This window comes from Mytilus galloprovincialis, chromosome 2 (assembly GCF_965363235.1).
Source record: "Mytilus galloprovincialis chromosome 2, xbMytGall1.hap1.1, whole genome shotgun sequence".
NCBI lineage: Eukaryota > Metazoa > Mollusca > Bivalvia > Mytilida > Mytilidae > Mytilus > Mytilus galloprovincialis.
Window position 1 is genome coordinate 42,606,577 of NC_134839.1, and position 15,085 is coordinate 42,621,661.

General features: G+C 32.7%; 1 protein-coding gene across 2 annotated transcripts in view; it reads left to right on the plus strand.

Annotated features, from left to right (window-relative positions):
* The window catches only part of LOC143063632 (glutamate decarboxylase 1-like), a 108,572-nt gene extending 102,098 nt beyond the window's left edge, over window positions 1-6,474 (plus strand). For both annotated transcript variants that reach the window (XM_076235879.1, XM_076235878.1), the window contains exons 13-14: window positions 883-972; window positions 6,045-6,474. In XM_076235879.1, coding sequence (XP_076091994.1) covers window positions 883-972; window positions 6,045-6,218 — 264 coding nt within the window. In that variant the 3' untranslated portion in view covers window positions 6,219-6,474. The remainder of the gene's footprint in view (window positions 1-882; window positions 973-6,044) is intronic.
* Window positions 6,475-15,085: the final 8,611 nt, after the last annotated feature.

A 15,085-nucleotide genomic window follows, 5' to 3' on the forward strand; every position in this document is an offset into this window, starting at 1 on the left:
ACCGCTACCACCATTCCCACGACTTCTGGTAGATTTTGGTGGCATGAATCTGTTGTTTCCATGAAATCTACGTATTAATGAGAAATTGTATAGCCGTTTTGTCACAACGTTAGCAACACGTAATTGATATCATGGTCGGGTTTTTAATTTTATATCATACTTACTTGTTTCCAGTTTAATTCGAATGAAAATAAAAATATAAGTTATAATATGATCAATGTATGAAAAGGGAAAAAATTAAGTTTAAATTCAAATGCTGAACAAATGAGATTGATATAAAAAATATCGGGAGTTTTTGTAAGCATATTTGTTTTATTTAAGGAACGTTGTCTATCTGCAAGTTTTAAATCGTCAAAAGTAGCATATCTTTTACACATTGTGAATTATGAATTTAATGCTCACTATTTTCAAACCAATAATGGATAAGCTTTCAAATAAAGCATAATTCCATCCTGCATCATCCAATCAGGAGCCTCAAAGTTTTTTATTCTGAGTACAATCTGGGGGTAAACAAAAAATGCGCTCTTGTAACCATCTGGCCTTGTCTTACTTAAGTCTTTTTTTTTTGTATCCTTGTCTTTTTTGCTGGGAAAATAATTTAATCAAAAACTATAAGGCCAAATGCAAAGATCCGAGAAGAGAAAAAGATAAAAACGCATGTACGATTAGTGTATAAGGTTTGCCAATAAATGGATACCACATCATTAAGTGGTCAACTTTGAACAAACTATAAACCTTATAACTCATGTCATTTTCTGTAAATGTGAGAACACACGATCATGATTGACGTACTTAAAACAATTTGTAAGTTATCGTAGACTAGATTCTTCCGTCTTAAACCTGCAGGTTTTTTTTAAATAATAGTCTATTTTTAATTTTCAGATAGAAGGGCCAAATGTATGTTTCTGGTATATACCTTCGAGTATTGTCATAACAGACGAACACGATGAAGGAAAAACACACCTGAACAAGGTCATTAGTTAAACTGTTTACAAATATTTTGTAACTATCTTTTTCCCTTATTTTGTCATCATCTTTTTATTTTCTCTTACTGAGCATGCCTTTTGTTAATATATTAATCAAAGTGTTAATAGAAAATATCCAATTTTTCATTGTTGTTAAAAATGCATTTTCACACTCTTAGTATTTCTTCTTGAGGTTTATGACACAGGCACTTGTTTCCATCCATACGAAGGTCGACTATCCATATAAATAGAAGAAGGTGGCTAACGACTTTTTTTAGGTCACGACAGTCTCCGTTTCGGACGCTTTTAGTACCCTTTAAATTTTAAAATGCAAAAAATCCCTACCTTATATGAATCGATTCAGTGAATATTTTCCGTTGACACTTACATGTAACTAATTTTATATCCCCCACAGTGTTCCTCTGCACGGTAATCTAAATAAATCATAATTCACTAGACCATGGCGATAATTTAAACAACCAACTTTTCAATGTATCTACTTCTGGTCTCGGTCAGAATGTTATCTTCTTAAAAAAGAAATCATTCTGTAAAATAACAGGGTTATTATTTTCATTATCAATATATTTTTAAAGATGATACATCGCCGAAATAAATACGTTTATCGTTGTAATTAAAATAATCAGAAAGTCAGAAAAAAAATTGAATGAACTCGATAATACTAGAGAATGCCGAATGAATATGGTAACTGTAGAGAATTTCATCGATCTTTTATTTTGGAGATAAAAAACACATTGAGATTCATAAGAATAAGGGGAGAGAAACCCAATGGAAAAAAAAATAATTCACTGCGATGTCATTCGGAAGTAGATAAATTAAAAAGTTGGTAGTTCAAATTTTCGCCATGGTTTAGTGAACTATGATTAGATTACCGTAAAGAGGAACACTGTGGGGATCTAAAATTAGTTTAATGTTAACGGAAAATATTCACTAAATTGATTCATGTAAGGTAGGGATTTTTTGCATTAATTTATAAAGGGTACAAAAAGCGTCCGGAACGGAGACGGTCGTGACCTAAAATAAAATTCGTTGGCCACTTTCTTCTATTTATATGGAAAGTCGAACTTCGTATGGATAGAAAAAGTGCCCGTGGTTTATGATCCTTCTGTAGCCATGAAATTACGAAATTGTCAAACTGCAATAGTATCAAAACAGCAAAAATGTTAAATAATACAGATGGACCATTTTGAACATAAACTCAGGGGAAACTTCTTGCAAAGCACTATAGTCCAGTCAAACTAAGATTAAACCTCAAACTAATTGCAACAGCAAATGTTTTAGTTCTAATCTATAGCATTATGCCCTTTGTTTACACAGAAAAAAGTCCTATAAAATCTAATATGAGGAAAACTCAAAATCAGCCTTTTTAATTTCCTATGGAAATTAACATTGGAAGGGGAGATAACTTTTGCAAAAATGAGTCTTTTTTGGTCAGTTTGTGGTTGTTTTTCTTGAAATTTATGTAAAGTATGATACTTTGATGGGGTTATAAGTTTGCATTTGACTAAATTATATAATCTTCTGCTCATGAAATGTACAAAACCGAAGTGCTATGGGTATTTTTTTTTTCGTGCATTTTTCATTAAAGAAATTGCAAATTTGAAGCTTTGTGACCATTTTGAAAAAATAATGTGAAAATTTGGTATTTTTTATTTCTGTATATTATATTTTTTCAGCAACTTACTTATCTAAAAAAACTATACATGTTTAATTATTTTTATTACATTTGAGATTCTTTACCTTGACATGTTGAAAAATTCAATAAATGGTCAACTAATAAATTACAAAATCTAGATTATAGCTAGATAAAAAATATGAAAACACCTTTAGAGTTGTTTGTTATACTCTAAAGACGGCAAAAAAATAAAAAATCAATACATTTTGATGAATAGAAGCGGTAAAGTTATAATTTTGTATCAATTTTTATTGATATTTCTGCCTTTTTTGCAAGAGTTATCTCCCTTTTCAATGCAAATCTCCATAGGAATTTTAAATTGTGATTTTTTTTAGTCTTCCTCAAGTTAGATATTAAGGGAATTTTTTCTGTGTATATTTGGGGTATAATGCTAAAGGTTAAAACTTAAAATCTTCTGTTGCAATTACTTTTGGGTTAGGGTCAAATTTATGCTAGATTGACTGGACTACTTTTATTTATTGTTTTATTGCGTTTAATATAAAAAGGTGATTTTGTGGCAAATATAACAAGAGTTTTGTAGAAAATCCACAGACTTTAAAAAAGACAGTTTTGTTATAAAATTCTAAACATAGATTACTCACTTGTTTTTTCTATGATGTGCTAGCATTTTTTGTTTACAAAAGGTCCTTAACAACCTTCAAATTCCAAAAAAATCTTGCTGAGTCAACAAAGTCAACCACACCCTAGAAGATGTATTTGAATTGGTCCATATTTATATTTGTTTTATCTCAAGTCATATCTTAATTTATAAACTTGTCTAAAAGAACTCATGGCTAGCACCGAATTGCCAAATATGAGAGTACAAGGGAAAAGAATGTGGATTTTCTATAAAATTTCCATATGTTTAGCAGTGAATCAACACAAGGATACATAATCCGTCTGTCTTTTCATCTTGTAAACATATTAATTCATGAACACTTTTGCTACATATTCCGTTTTGGAAGCCAATTTCTACTTGAAATTTAATACCAATTCGTTATGATCATCCAGGGTAAGTGGAAATGTGACTTACAGTTAAAGATATGTGGGGGGGAGGGACGTGCGTGTGTGAGTGCGTGTTCGGCAAATTATTAAAAAATTACAATTCTTTTGGAATGCGTTTCTATATATGCAATTTGCCATATGCCTAGGTCACACATTCACGGATTTGAGGCCGGATTAGCTACGGATACTATCCGGCATCATTCGTGGCAATCTGTATTAGTCCGTAGATATCCGTGTTGTTGTCGTAGTCATACGTAGTAGATCGTAGTAGTACTTGTATATCCTTGACAATTTTTGAACATGCGCAAAATTTGACCACGGATCAAACGACAGTAGTTACTCCGTACTAAACCTTACAAGACCGTACTTATCCGTTTTAGTCCCTATCAAAACTGTATTGATCCGTACTTATTCGTAGGCCCAAATGATGCGACGGTTAGTTTAGGAGAACTACGTATACTATTACGGTTACACCACGTATTGGTAAGGATACAATACGATTTGTTACGAATGTGCCACGTAACGGCTGGTTTTTATTACGTTCTAATACGGATAGCTAGGTATCAGCCAGGGTTCTAAGAGTCTATTACGGTTTACTACTTTACAACACGACAAAATACGGAAAACTGTTGATTCTTTTATTTTCGTTGGTACCAATGTTCGTGGATTGTGGAAACCTCGAATTTTCGTGGATATTTGATGTCAAGGTTATGCCAAAGTCTGGATAAAACTTTATAGAAATTTGTTTTTCGTTGAACATTAAAATTCGTTGTTCACCTGTACCCACGAAACCCACAAAACCCACGAATATTTGTTCCAACGAATAATAATGAATCCACAGTATTAAGTCTGTAACGTGGACGGCAGACTGACATAAGGTTAGCTTCTGTATAAATACTTCATACCTATAGGGTCCTATTGCTACTTATTCTGTGTCTGGACGTTGAGGTATACATTATACATAATAATTATCCAACACGAATAATCAACAACTCCTGCTTGCAAATAATTGGCTGGAATTGGATATTATGGCACAAAATGATAGGGCAGGGTCGAGATACTTGATGACAGACGTAGAGGTGACAGGAGGCAGAGTAGATGGTAGCCTAGTAAAGACGGACAGATAAATGATTTATTTAACAATATCGAAAAATAATCTCAATTAACTGCCATATAGATATGATGAATAACAAGTAAATTATAGAAATATGACGGTTCGTGCTATTCCGTTTCAGACCGTTCTCATTCGTACTAACCCTTACTTATACCGAAGTAAACCGTTGTTTATCCGCAGCACATACGTCACGACACGTGTCGTTGCGTACTAAACCGTGTAATTTCCATATTTTACCGTGTCTTACCGTAAGAACCCGTATCACTCATGTCGCCAAAATCAACCCCGTCCTTCATTATCCGTGGTAGTAACGTCAAAACCCGTAGTCATACCGTTGTGCATCCGTATATGATCCGTATCAGACTACGGAAACTCCATTTCCGGGATTATCCTTGAGCATTAATCCGTAGCGGATCCGGCGAGGTGATCTGTGAATGTGTGACCTAGGCAATACACCCATATCGTCCGTTCATTCTGCTAAAAGTCGATTCTTTCGTACTTGTACGACGTGCATTCGCAATCATTTTTGCTTTTGAGAGTCCACCAGTCATAGACCTAGTTGTTTTTTAAAGCTAAGATTCTGTTCACCTAAAAATAAAAAATGTTGAAAGGTAATCATTCACTCGGGGGTCTGCTTCTCTAAATGTTTCTCTGTGATGCCAACTACCCATGAGAGATAGTTTGAATGAGCACATGTTCCTGTCCAATATGAACTTTTTTGCAATTAATATAAACCAATGCATATGTTAACTAATGCAGATGTCCAAAACTTCTGCCAGAAAATTGGGAAAATATGTTTCGCAAATGTAATTTTATGATAACAAAAATGCAAAGTTCACAAATTTCATAATTTTCAATTACATGTCTTTCTACCAATTGTTTATAATTATTGTTAAACGATGATGACTGATGTACCCATATTTTGACTATTATATTTATTGTGTCTGTTTATTTAACGCATCAATGTAAAAATATCGGAAATTGATGAGACTGTCATTAAAGTGAGAGGGTTAGCGCTATAGAACCAGGTTTAATCCACCATTTTCTACATTTGAAAATGCCTGTACCAAGTCAGGAATATGACAGTTTTTGTCCATTCGTTTTTGATGCATTTTGTTATTTGATTTTGCCATGTGATTATGGACTTTCCCAATTGATCTTCCTCTAAGTTCAGTATTTTTGTGATTTTACTTTTTTTTTATAAAGGTTTTTTTTTTTTATTCATGATTGTTTTTTTTTTTCTTTATTTTTCACTTTTTTTCTACAGGTTGCACCGAGTTTGAAAGCCCTTATGATGGAAAAGGGTACAATTATGGTCACTTACCAGCCTCTTGGAGATCTACCAAACTTCTTCCGCATAGCTATTTCAAACCCAGCAATACAAAAAGAAGACCTCGATTTTGTTTTAAATGAAATCGAAGAACTAGCTAAATGTTTATAAAGATATCCCAAATAGAATTGCGATTAATGATACTGTCACTTAGTATTGACAGACAGATTGTTGTCATGATACAAAGAAGTGTTAAGAATATACATGGCCTACTTTTTTAAACTTAAAATCTGAAATGATTGTTTAGAACCATTTTATTTCGATTGTTGTATTTTATCTAAAAGTCATATGAAACTTCATATTAAAAAGAAAATATGCATATGTTATTATAACTAAGTGCTAGTTTTTATTAAAAAAAAAATGAATATATACATATACTTTTTTCCCAAGAAAATTCTATAATTTGTCAAAATTAAGAATATATTTACTTTTTTTAATTGTTTGCTTCCAGTCAACAATTCGCCAATAGGTTTTCCGTATGCAGTGAATTCAGCGTGACCCTTTTCTTTAAAATCCGGTGATCGCAATACGCATGGACCTGCCATTAAAATAAACTATTATATTATTGTACATGTTATATGCTCAATATCCATGCTCCTTTTTTGATTGTTTACTAAGGTGACAATCGGGCTTCATAACAGACCGAGAGAATTTTCTTGTTGACGATTATACGATATGAATGCGTAAAACAAAATCGTGCACAGAAGCACGGCCGTCACTCGGCTAACCGAGAGATTGGTCGATTAATCTATATTTAGTATGCGGCTATATGGGCGGTTGGTCTGTTAATCGGGTTGACTAAGTCAGTAAATCAGGTATCAAACAGAAAGATTTTGAAAGTAGAGAAAACTGTGCATCTTATAATCAGCATGACTTTATCAGATGACAATATCAATACTAAATATCCTGACTGAAATAAGGCTTACACATAGTTATATACTTTAATTCAGTCACGGACCAGCGATTTCACGGGTGTGTTCTAGTACAATGTATCCTTAAAATCAAAATCAAAATCAATAACATTGCTTTATTGATAAATAATATGAGTCAAAAATTATATATTATGAGTCGAATATTTTTCTTTTCAAAGAAAGATTAATAAAGTTTTTATTAATAGAACACATATCAGTATAATTGAACTATAGCACATTATGTCATGACTCATTTGCATAATCCCTTAATGCAGGCAATTTATAACTTGAAGTTTATTGTTTTCTTTTGTTTTTATATTAAATCTAGAAATAATCCAAAGAATTGTTAGCTATAGATGGGTAAAGCAATAAATTTAGAGTTCTCTTTCTTAGAACCATATCATGCTACTTGTATGTGAATTTGCACTATTATTTTGAATATGAACAACTTATCTATAGGATCTGGAAATGTTGATGTTTTTGAAGAAAAGTATAGATATGATCAATTCATGTCTTGTCTAAAGTATGTTATTAATACTCTCATAGAGACTTGGAAAGGTGTTGATGATACTTCAACCTCAATTTCAGAAATAATTTTCTTGGTCACTATAAACAATGTAAAAAGTTAATAAAAAGAAAGTAAAATCAATTTAAAAGGAAATATTTAGTAAGCTTTCAGCCCTTAGAGATACAGACCCTAAACAATATTGGAAATGATTAAAATCATTAAGACATGAGAACACTAATAATAGAGTTGAGCTATAAAAAAAAAAGCTTTTGAAATACACATTTAGTCAATAAACCGGCATTATGCGGTATATTCTCTGACCTGGTATTCAAACAGAAAAAGATCTAGAAGCTATATTTGAAGCCGCATAATGCCGGTTTATTGACTAAATGTGTATTTCAAAAGCCTTTTTTTTTTTAAAGTATTATAGGTAATTATTAAAACTATTTAACTGTATTCAATAATTCAGATAGTGAAGACCCTTTTACCGAAACAGTCTGAGAACTTTACCGACACTGAAACTGACAAAGCAATGTTTTAGACTGATATTATTACTGGCACAAATACCAAAACTGATGTTGAATTGAATGGTTATGATTCAGCCGACAAGAATGAACAAACCATTGGGTTAGAAACAGAAACAATGGTACTTGAATTAATTTAAGTGATGTTAACATGGCTAATGAAGCAAGTTTGACCATGACCACTATGGATCATCGTCACCGGGAATTGGGTACTAACGAAGCGGAAAGAAAAAATAAATTAACAAGTCTAGAATTTCTTTAATTTAGTTCATTTCTAGCGGTTTGGTGAGGGTATTGCTTCTGAAACGATTTACTGATATATAAAGCTTAACTTTTTAAACCAATACGTAGCAAATAAATACAAAATTTTGTGTTATACTCCAAAACGGTGCACTTCGTACCAGAATTTTTCGAGATCAATCGTCCTCCGTCCCATCGTGCTACTGTTCACGTATTTACAGTACGGCAACTTGTTTTCCAACTGTATGTCAACTTGATAGTTTTATTATATGTTTATGCCGTCCTTTTCAAGACTTATAACATTATTTTTTTTTTAAAAGGACCGCATATACATATAATAAAACTAAAAAGTTAAATAATTTAATTATAAAAACAAATATAAATATAACTCGCCTAACAGCATTGTAGATCATAGTACACGTATCATACACAATGTTTTGAAGGTTTCAATCATATCCCCTTATATTCTCCTATATGATAGTGAAGGTAAGGCTAGTTTTTTTTCAGTCTCTCTGGATAACTTGTGTCATTGAGACCTGGTAGTTGTTTTTTTACCCTTCTGTGGACTCCTTTTATTTTATCAATATTGTTTTTCTTGTATGGAGACCATACTGAACTAGCATAGTCCAAATGAGTTCTGATCATGGTTTTATACAATGCTATGAATGTCTCAGTACCCAAGTATTTGAAAGTTCTTTTGCGAACTTCAAAAATGAAGTTGGCCTTATTCAAGTTTTCACTCTTTAACCTTTGCTATTGTATGGTTTAGTAGACTGTGATTTGTTGAGTGGTCAGTGTTATTTGATTTCTTACATATTTTGATGTATTTACATTTTTCAGGGTGAAACGTTAGTAGCCATTTGTCAATTTTCTTCTTTTGATTATTGTCCTTTATTATTTAATAGATTTCAATCTTGCATGTATATTCTGCTTTATTACAATTTTCAAATTTTGTACAGGTTAAAACCATTTTTAAGCAGTATTTTGTACATGTTATAACATGTACGAGGTACTTTTGTACATGTTATAACTTGTATTTTGGCATTGTACAGGTTATAACATGTACAATATTTTTGTACGTATTATAACCTGTACAAAATTCCAACTTGTACACGACATATATACATATATTATTAATATTAACTTGACTTGTTTAAATTATTTCTCATGTATTATCGCTATTTTGTGCATTTTTCCTTTGATCTTTTTTTTGTGATAATTTTTCATATCATGCTCCTCGCTTTTGATGAAAAATTATCACTACAAACTAAGGAGACACGTGGCGTTGCTAATTAAAATGGACATGAAATTGACAAAATCGTCATAGGTAAAATAGCGATAAACAGATTATCATTGGTCATCTCAACTCGATTGCTTTTCTCGTTGAGATGATCATCGATATTCTCTTTAGTTTACATTTGCAGCTCATCAAAATTCAAAAAGAACACCTGAGCTCTAAACTGGAACCAATTAAGGAACCGGTCCGTTTGGTACATTCAAAGAAGACCAAAAATAAATTGGGTGTGAACACAAAAGAGAACCCCAAATATAAGCTAGCGTACAATGTGAGGACAATGTTCCATTTTCATCTTGCCATATCGCACCAAATAAATTAGGCATACCCACTTACTGCCAAAAAATCCCCACCCCGAAACCCCATTGAAACGTATCTTGTAAAACTGTTTACGTTACTTATTTTGTGTTAGCACGCTTTGATTCGTATGTCCCATCATTTCTATATACATTGCTTTCTGTAGCACATCTAATATTAAAGTGCATTACAGTGTAAATACTTTATTTTAATATCATATAAATCATGTACAGATTTGTTTTATACATATTTGTTAATACTTGGAATCACTGATGCTCAGTGGCAAGAATTGTTTTATACTTGCAATCGCTGTCAGTCTGATGCTCAGTGCTAGTTTTTTTGTTTTATACTTGGAATCACTTATGCTCTGTGCTAAGTTCCTCGGAGGTTTTCAAACTTTCAAGCTTTATGCCGATACCAATTCATAAAAATCTGGAATCAGCATTTTGGAATATATTTAGTAGAATCAGGTAAGGCATCCACTATGATACTAGTATACTATAATTTATTAAGAGAATACATTTCGAAGTGGAAAAACTAAATTTCTAACATGGGATATAACTCAAAATTGACTTTTGTCGTTTTAAACATTTTATTTGCTTCATTTACACAAACAGGGGAATATCCTAAAAAGTGTATAACTGGTAAACATTACCTGTATTTGCAGTCTCCAATAGGGTTGTTTCCAGATCACCTAAAACATTCATGTTCAAATTTGAATGCTGCCCCATAAGAACACCTGCCTAAATTGTAACCCTTGTATGGTTCTGAGAATCTTTGTACATGTTTAGATTCATTATTGACAATATTTTGGACAAACTTTGATCCCTTTTGATCCGCCAACTGCATGATTAGTATCTGAGTTAACAGATCTCTGAGGAGTATAGACGTACAATACCCACAGCTCCATGTCAAGCTCTGCCAAAAGACGAGTGAGGACATCTTACGAAGGCGATATTGTTCAGCATATATGCCATAATATGGACCAACCTGAGCCATCCCATCTTGATGAAGCTAGTCAAACGTTGTACATATATTTCAGGAACTCTTGCCCTTCATTAGTCCATTTTTCTAGCATTATATCCATAAAATTGATGAAAGCAGATGTCCATACGTGTAAACTTATGATAGTGCTATGTTTTTGTGGAGTTCTAGTTAATAGCCCACCTTTTACTGAAAGATCGACATTTAAAAAGGCTAAACTCTTTTACAGATTTAAGTAAATCTTGTAAATCCAAGATATTCTCTGGCCCACATTTTCTCCTTAATTCTTACCGGTTTATATGCACCTATAGGGTAAAACACTGGATGTGTACACTGGCGTTACATTTTCGTGTACGATGTCGAAAGTAAGACCCTGTGAATTACCTCTGTTACAATCACTTAAACGTATTGTATTGTTAAACATACCGGTAGAAACTATATCATATATGTTGTCAATTTTTGGTCAATTCTTGACATCTCAGGTTGGTCACTGTCACTGGCCAAAGAAATACTGTCTGCCTAGAGCCGCCTGAAATGGTACCGTCTCCTTGTGCGTGCTTCCCGATTGTTCTGGTAGGGTCATTCCTCCTTTCCGTTCTGTTGGCTCTGTTGTATGGTCTGACAGATCCTCTCTCCTATTTTGGTATAACGTGTCTTCTTTGTTGGTTTAATAGATACTGCCCTGTTTTCTTCTTTTCATTTGGTGATTTTCCTGTAGTCCCCCTTGGTTTTCTTTGTCTTTTTGGTGGCTTCATGTTTGTCAGCGAATAATTCTACTTCAATTTTAGTTAACTAGGTTGGCAGATTTGCACTTGTTTGATAACGCATGAATGACGTCACGAAATGACGTACTATGGATGTGATTAAATAAGGAAACAACTAGGATTGATTCCGGAAAAACGGAGTTAAAAAATTTATTAAAACAGTTTATCCTAATATGATAAACTTAAATTATCAAAGATCAAACCTGCTTCATATTATATACATGTCTCATGGGCAATCAACCAATTTTTGCTTTCGTTTTAATTAATTATGTCTCATGTGCGATCAAACCCTTTTTCGTACCATAATAGTAAGTGTGAAATGTGAAAAGTGTTGTATGATAAACTTAATTAATGAGTTATATCACCGTATGCATATTTTTCAATTACAAGGGGAGAAAACTCTAATATATTATGTAAGTGTACCCTTTAACCCAAAATGTATGTGTAACGACATGTCGCAACTAACAATTTAGTAAAAATATGTTGTCGATAACTTTTGTACAATTGAAAGAAGTGAGAAAAAGCCAAAATCAAAATTTAGAATATGACCTTAACCTTTGAGCTTGACCTAATTTTCTTATTTTTTTATGGACCGAGTACATCGAATATATATAAGACCCTAGGTCTCTATCACTTATGGTTTACCAGTTACAAATGCATAAGAGGAAATAACTCACCTATGGCCGGGATTCGAACTCATGCTTCTGCTCAGATATCCTGGCACCGAATCGCATTGCACTATACCCGACGCGCTAGACCACTCTACCACCTAGGCTTGGTTATTTATATCAGCGAAATTCTTTTGAAACAATTATTCATTTGCATCGTGTGTCTTGTGAAATGTAATCTTTATAGTTAACGTAATTAAAATGTAATTGGTAACTGCAGATGCAATTACTTCTAAATGTGGATGCCACACAAAGATAATTTCACACAACATCCCTAATTAATTTTGTTTTCTCTTGTAGAACATGCTTATGCATGGATAATTATGTTTACACAATTAACTTTGGGTTTAACTCTCAAATGCTTTTATTTGTCTTCCGTCAACAATTGATTGATGGATTATTTGTGTTTTAACGCCACTTTTAAGCGCCACTTTTTGGACTATTTTTAGTGGCGGCCAGTTTTTATTAGTGGAGGTAGACGGAGTGCACGGAGAGACCACCGACCTTCGAAAGGAAAACTGATAATCCTAGTCAATTAAGATTAGAGTCGAGTACACCCGCACATGCGAGGTTCGAACTCACAACCTCAGTATTGAATGGCTAGTGATAACAGTAGTAGAACTACTTGGCCACCAAGGCCTCCGTCAACAATTGATTAACTGAAAGTAGTAGCCTTAAGAAAAAGTAAACGGACTTCAAGAAAAAAAACGTGTATACATTACAAAAATGCACACTGTTTAAACTAATAAAAAAATGGCCGTTCCGAAAAGAGTGAAAAATAAAAATACAGGACAAAATTTTATATGCCCCCACCCCCCTTATAAAAAATCATCTAGTAGCTCCCTTATTGAAATGTCGAAGTAATGATTAACGTGAAAGTAATCAAAAAGTAAAAACAAAAATTTTGATTCTCACACATCTCTTCAGTGATAAAGATTTATCTTCATTAGATTCTTTTATCTGATTTTTTATCATGAAACCATCACCCCTGTCGTAAACATCAGATTAAGCTGTTAATTCTGCATCGAACAAGACGAATCTGCATACCTGTGGAAATGAATGAAACGTCATTATAAATTGTCTTTGCATTGACTGCATGCACTTTGTGTAGAAATTAAAGATTAGCAGATAAACAGATAGCTTGTAATTAGCATCATTTTATAAAAAAAAAAAGCAGCACTTAACAGTCTGGGTGGTAAATATATGCGAAACTCTTACTTTGCAACGCTTTTAATTCAAGAATAGTTTTTAAATTGCAGGGTTTTTTCATGACTATATGATCTAATCACTATTCTATTGAATATTTAAGGGAATGAATATGAAACTGTTTGTATACATATAGTATCTGGTTTATGATTTTTTTTATTATTAATTTGGCTTTTAACTAGCTTTTAGTTACTACGAGTACTCTCAAATCATACTTTCGTGTTAATTTGACCTGTTGATACTATTTGTAATGCATTCTTGTTATCTAATGTTTACTTATTCAGTGTTATATCTTGTCTCAATATTTTTTTTCTAAAATATTTAACACTTTTGATAAGTGTTTGGTACGACGATAAATATTCATTTCTGTTCTCGTACTATGAACAACAAAATTATTTATTTTGTACAACAAAACAACCGTACGGGCAAATCTAACTACAACATTATTTTTATTTACCTGTGTACGTTATTTTATTTGGCGGCATTGTGTTAAGGTTAATATGATTGTCTGCTTGAATTTTTTTTCATATACCCTCCTGTTTGATTAATTTCGTATTTACATTGTGTCACAGATCAAATTTACTTATTGTGATTTACACTATTGTTTCACGGTAGGGTGAAGGTTGGCGCCTTTTAAAACGTTCAAACCCGCTGCATTTGTTTGCACCTGTTCAAAGTCTGAAACCTAATGTTCAATGGTTGTGTGTTTCATAATTTTTGTTATTTAGATATATATGTATCTAAGTACGTCTCAGCCAGTGACAACTCTGACAACCCAACAATGTTAGATCTGTAAATTTGCTTTCTTTAGATCGTCTAAACATCAACCGAGTTATATATATATATAAATATAAGTGCCTATAAATAGCAGCACATGACATACAAATCTAAGGGAGTGTGGATTAATCAGTACAGAGATTAATTCAATTACACAAATAAAATTATAGATTGCCTAACAATGTAATTTTAACACACTATTTAGTATGTAAATATAAGAATGTTTAAAATATTTACAAAATGATGAAAATAAACGCAATATTTCGCTAGACCAACTAAACTGGACCCCTGTTGTGTTCACTTATCGCTACACTGACAACAGGTATGGCCTAAATCCCGTGGTCAGAATTCTGACCACGGGATTTGATAATTCGACGAGACTAGTGCATCATGTGCTATGTTTATTATGTGTTATACTGATAGGAAATAAAACAAGAAATTAGCACATTTATAACCCTACTGAGTTCTTAGCTTAAGGGAATAAAAGATACCGGCTCAGTTTGTCAAGAACATGTTAACACTCTTGTTTGTCATTTATCTGCGCTACTACCATGGGGTTAATTAACAGATACTTATTTATTTTGCGGCATCACAGTATTAACATTTGAGGTCAATTTCCTATCACTATAATTGGTCAATTTTATTAGCGAATCGTTGAATTTGTAAAACTCGTCCAATTAATGCCAATGTGACAATGGCACCAACCCGTTCCTTCGGTGCAAAGCTATAGATAGAACGGCGGACCAGTTTATAGACCAACTAGCTTTATCAAGCGTGCATCTATCCAGGTGAAATGTAGATATAT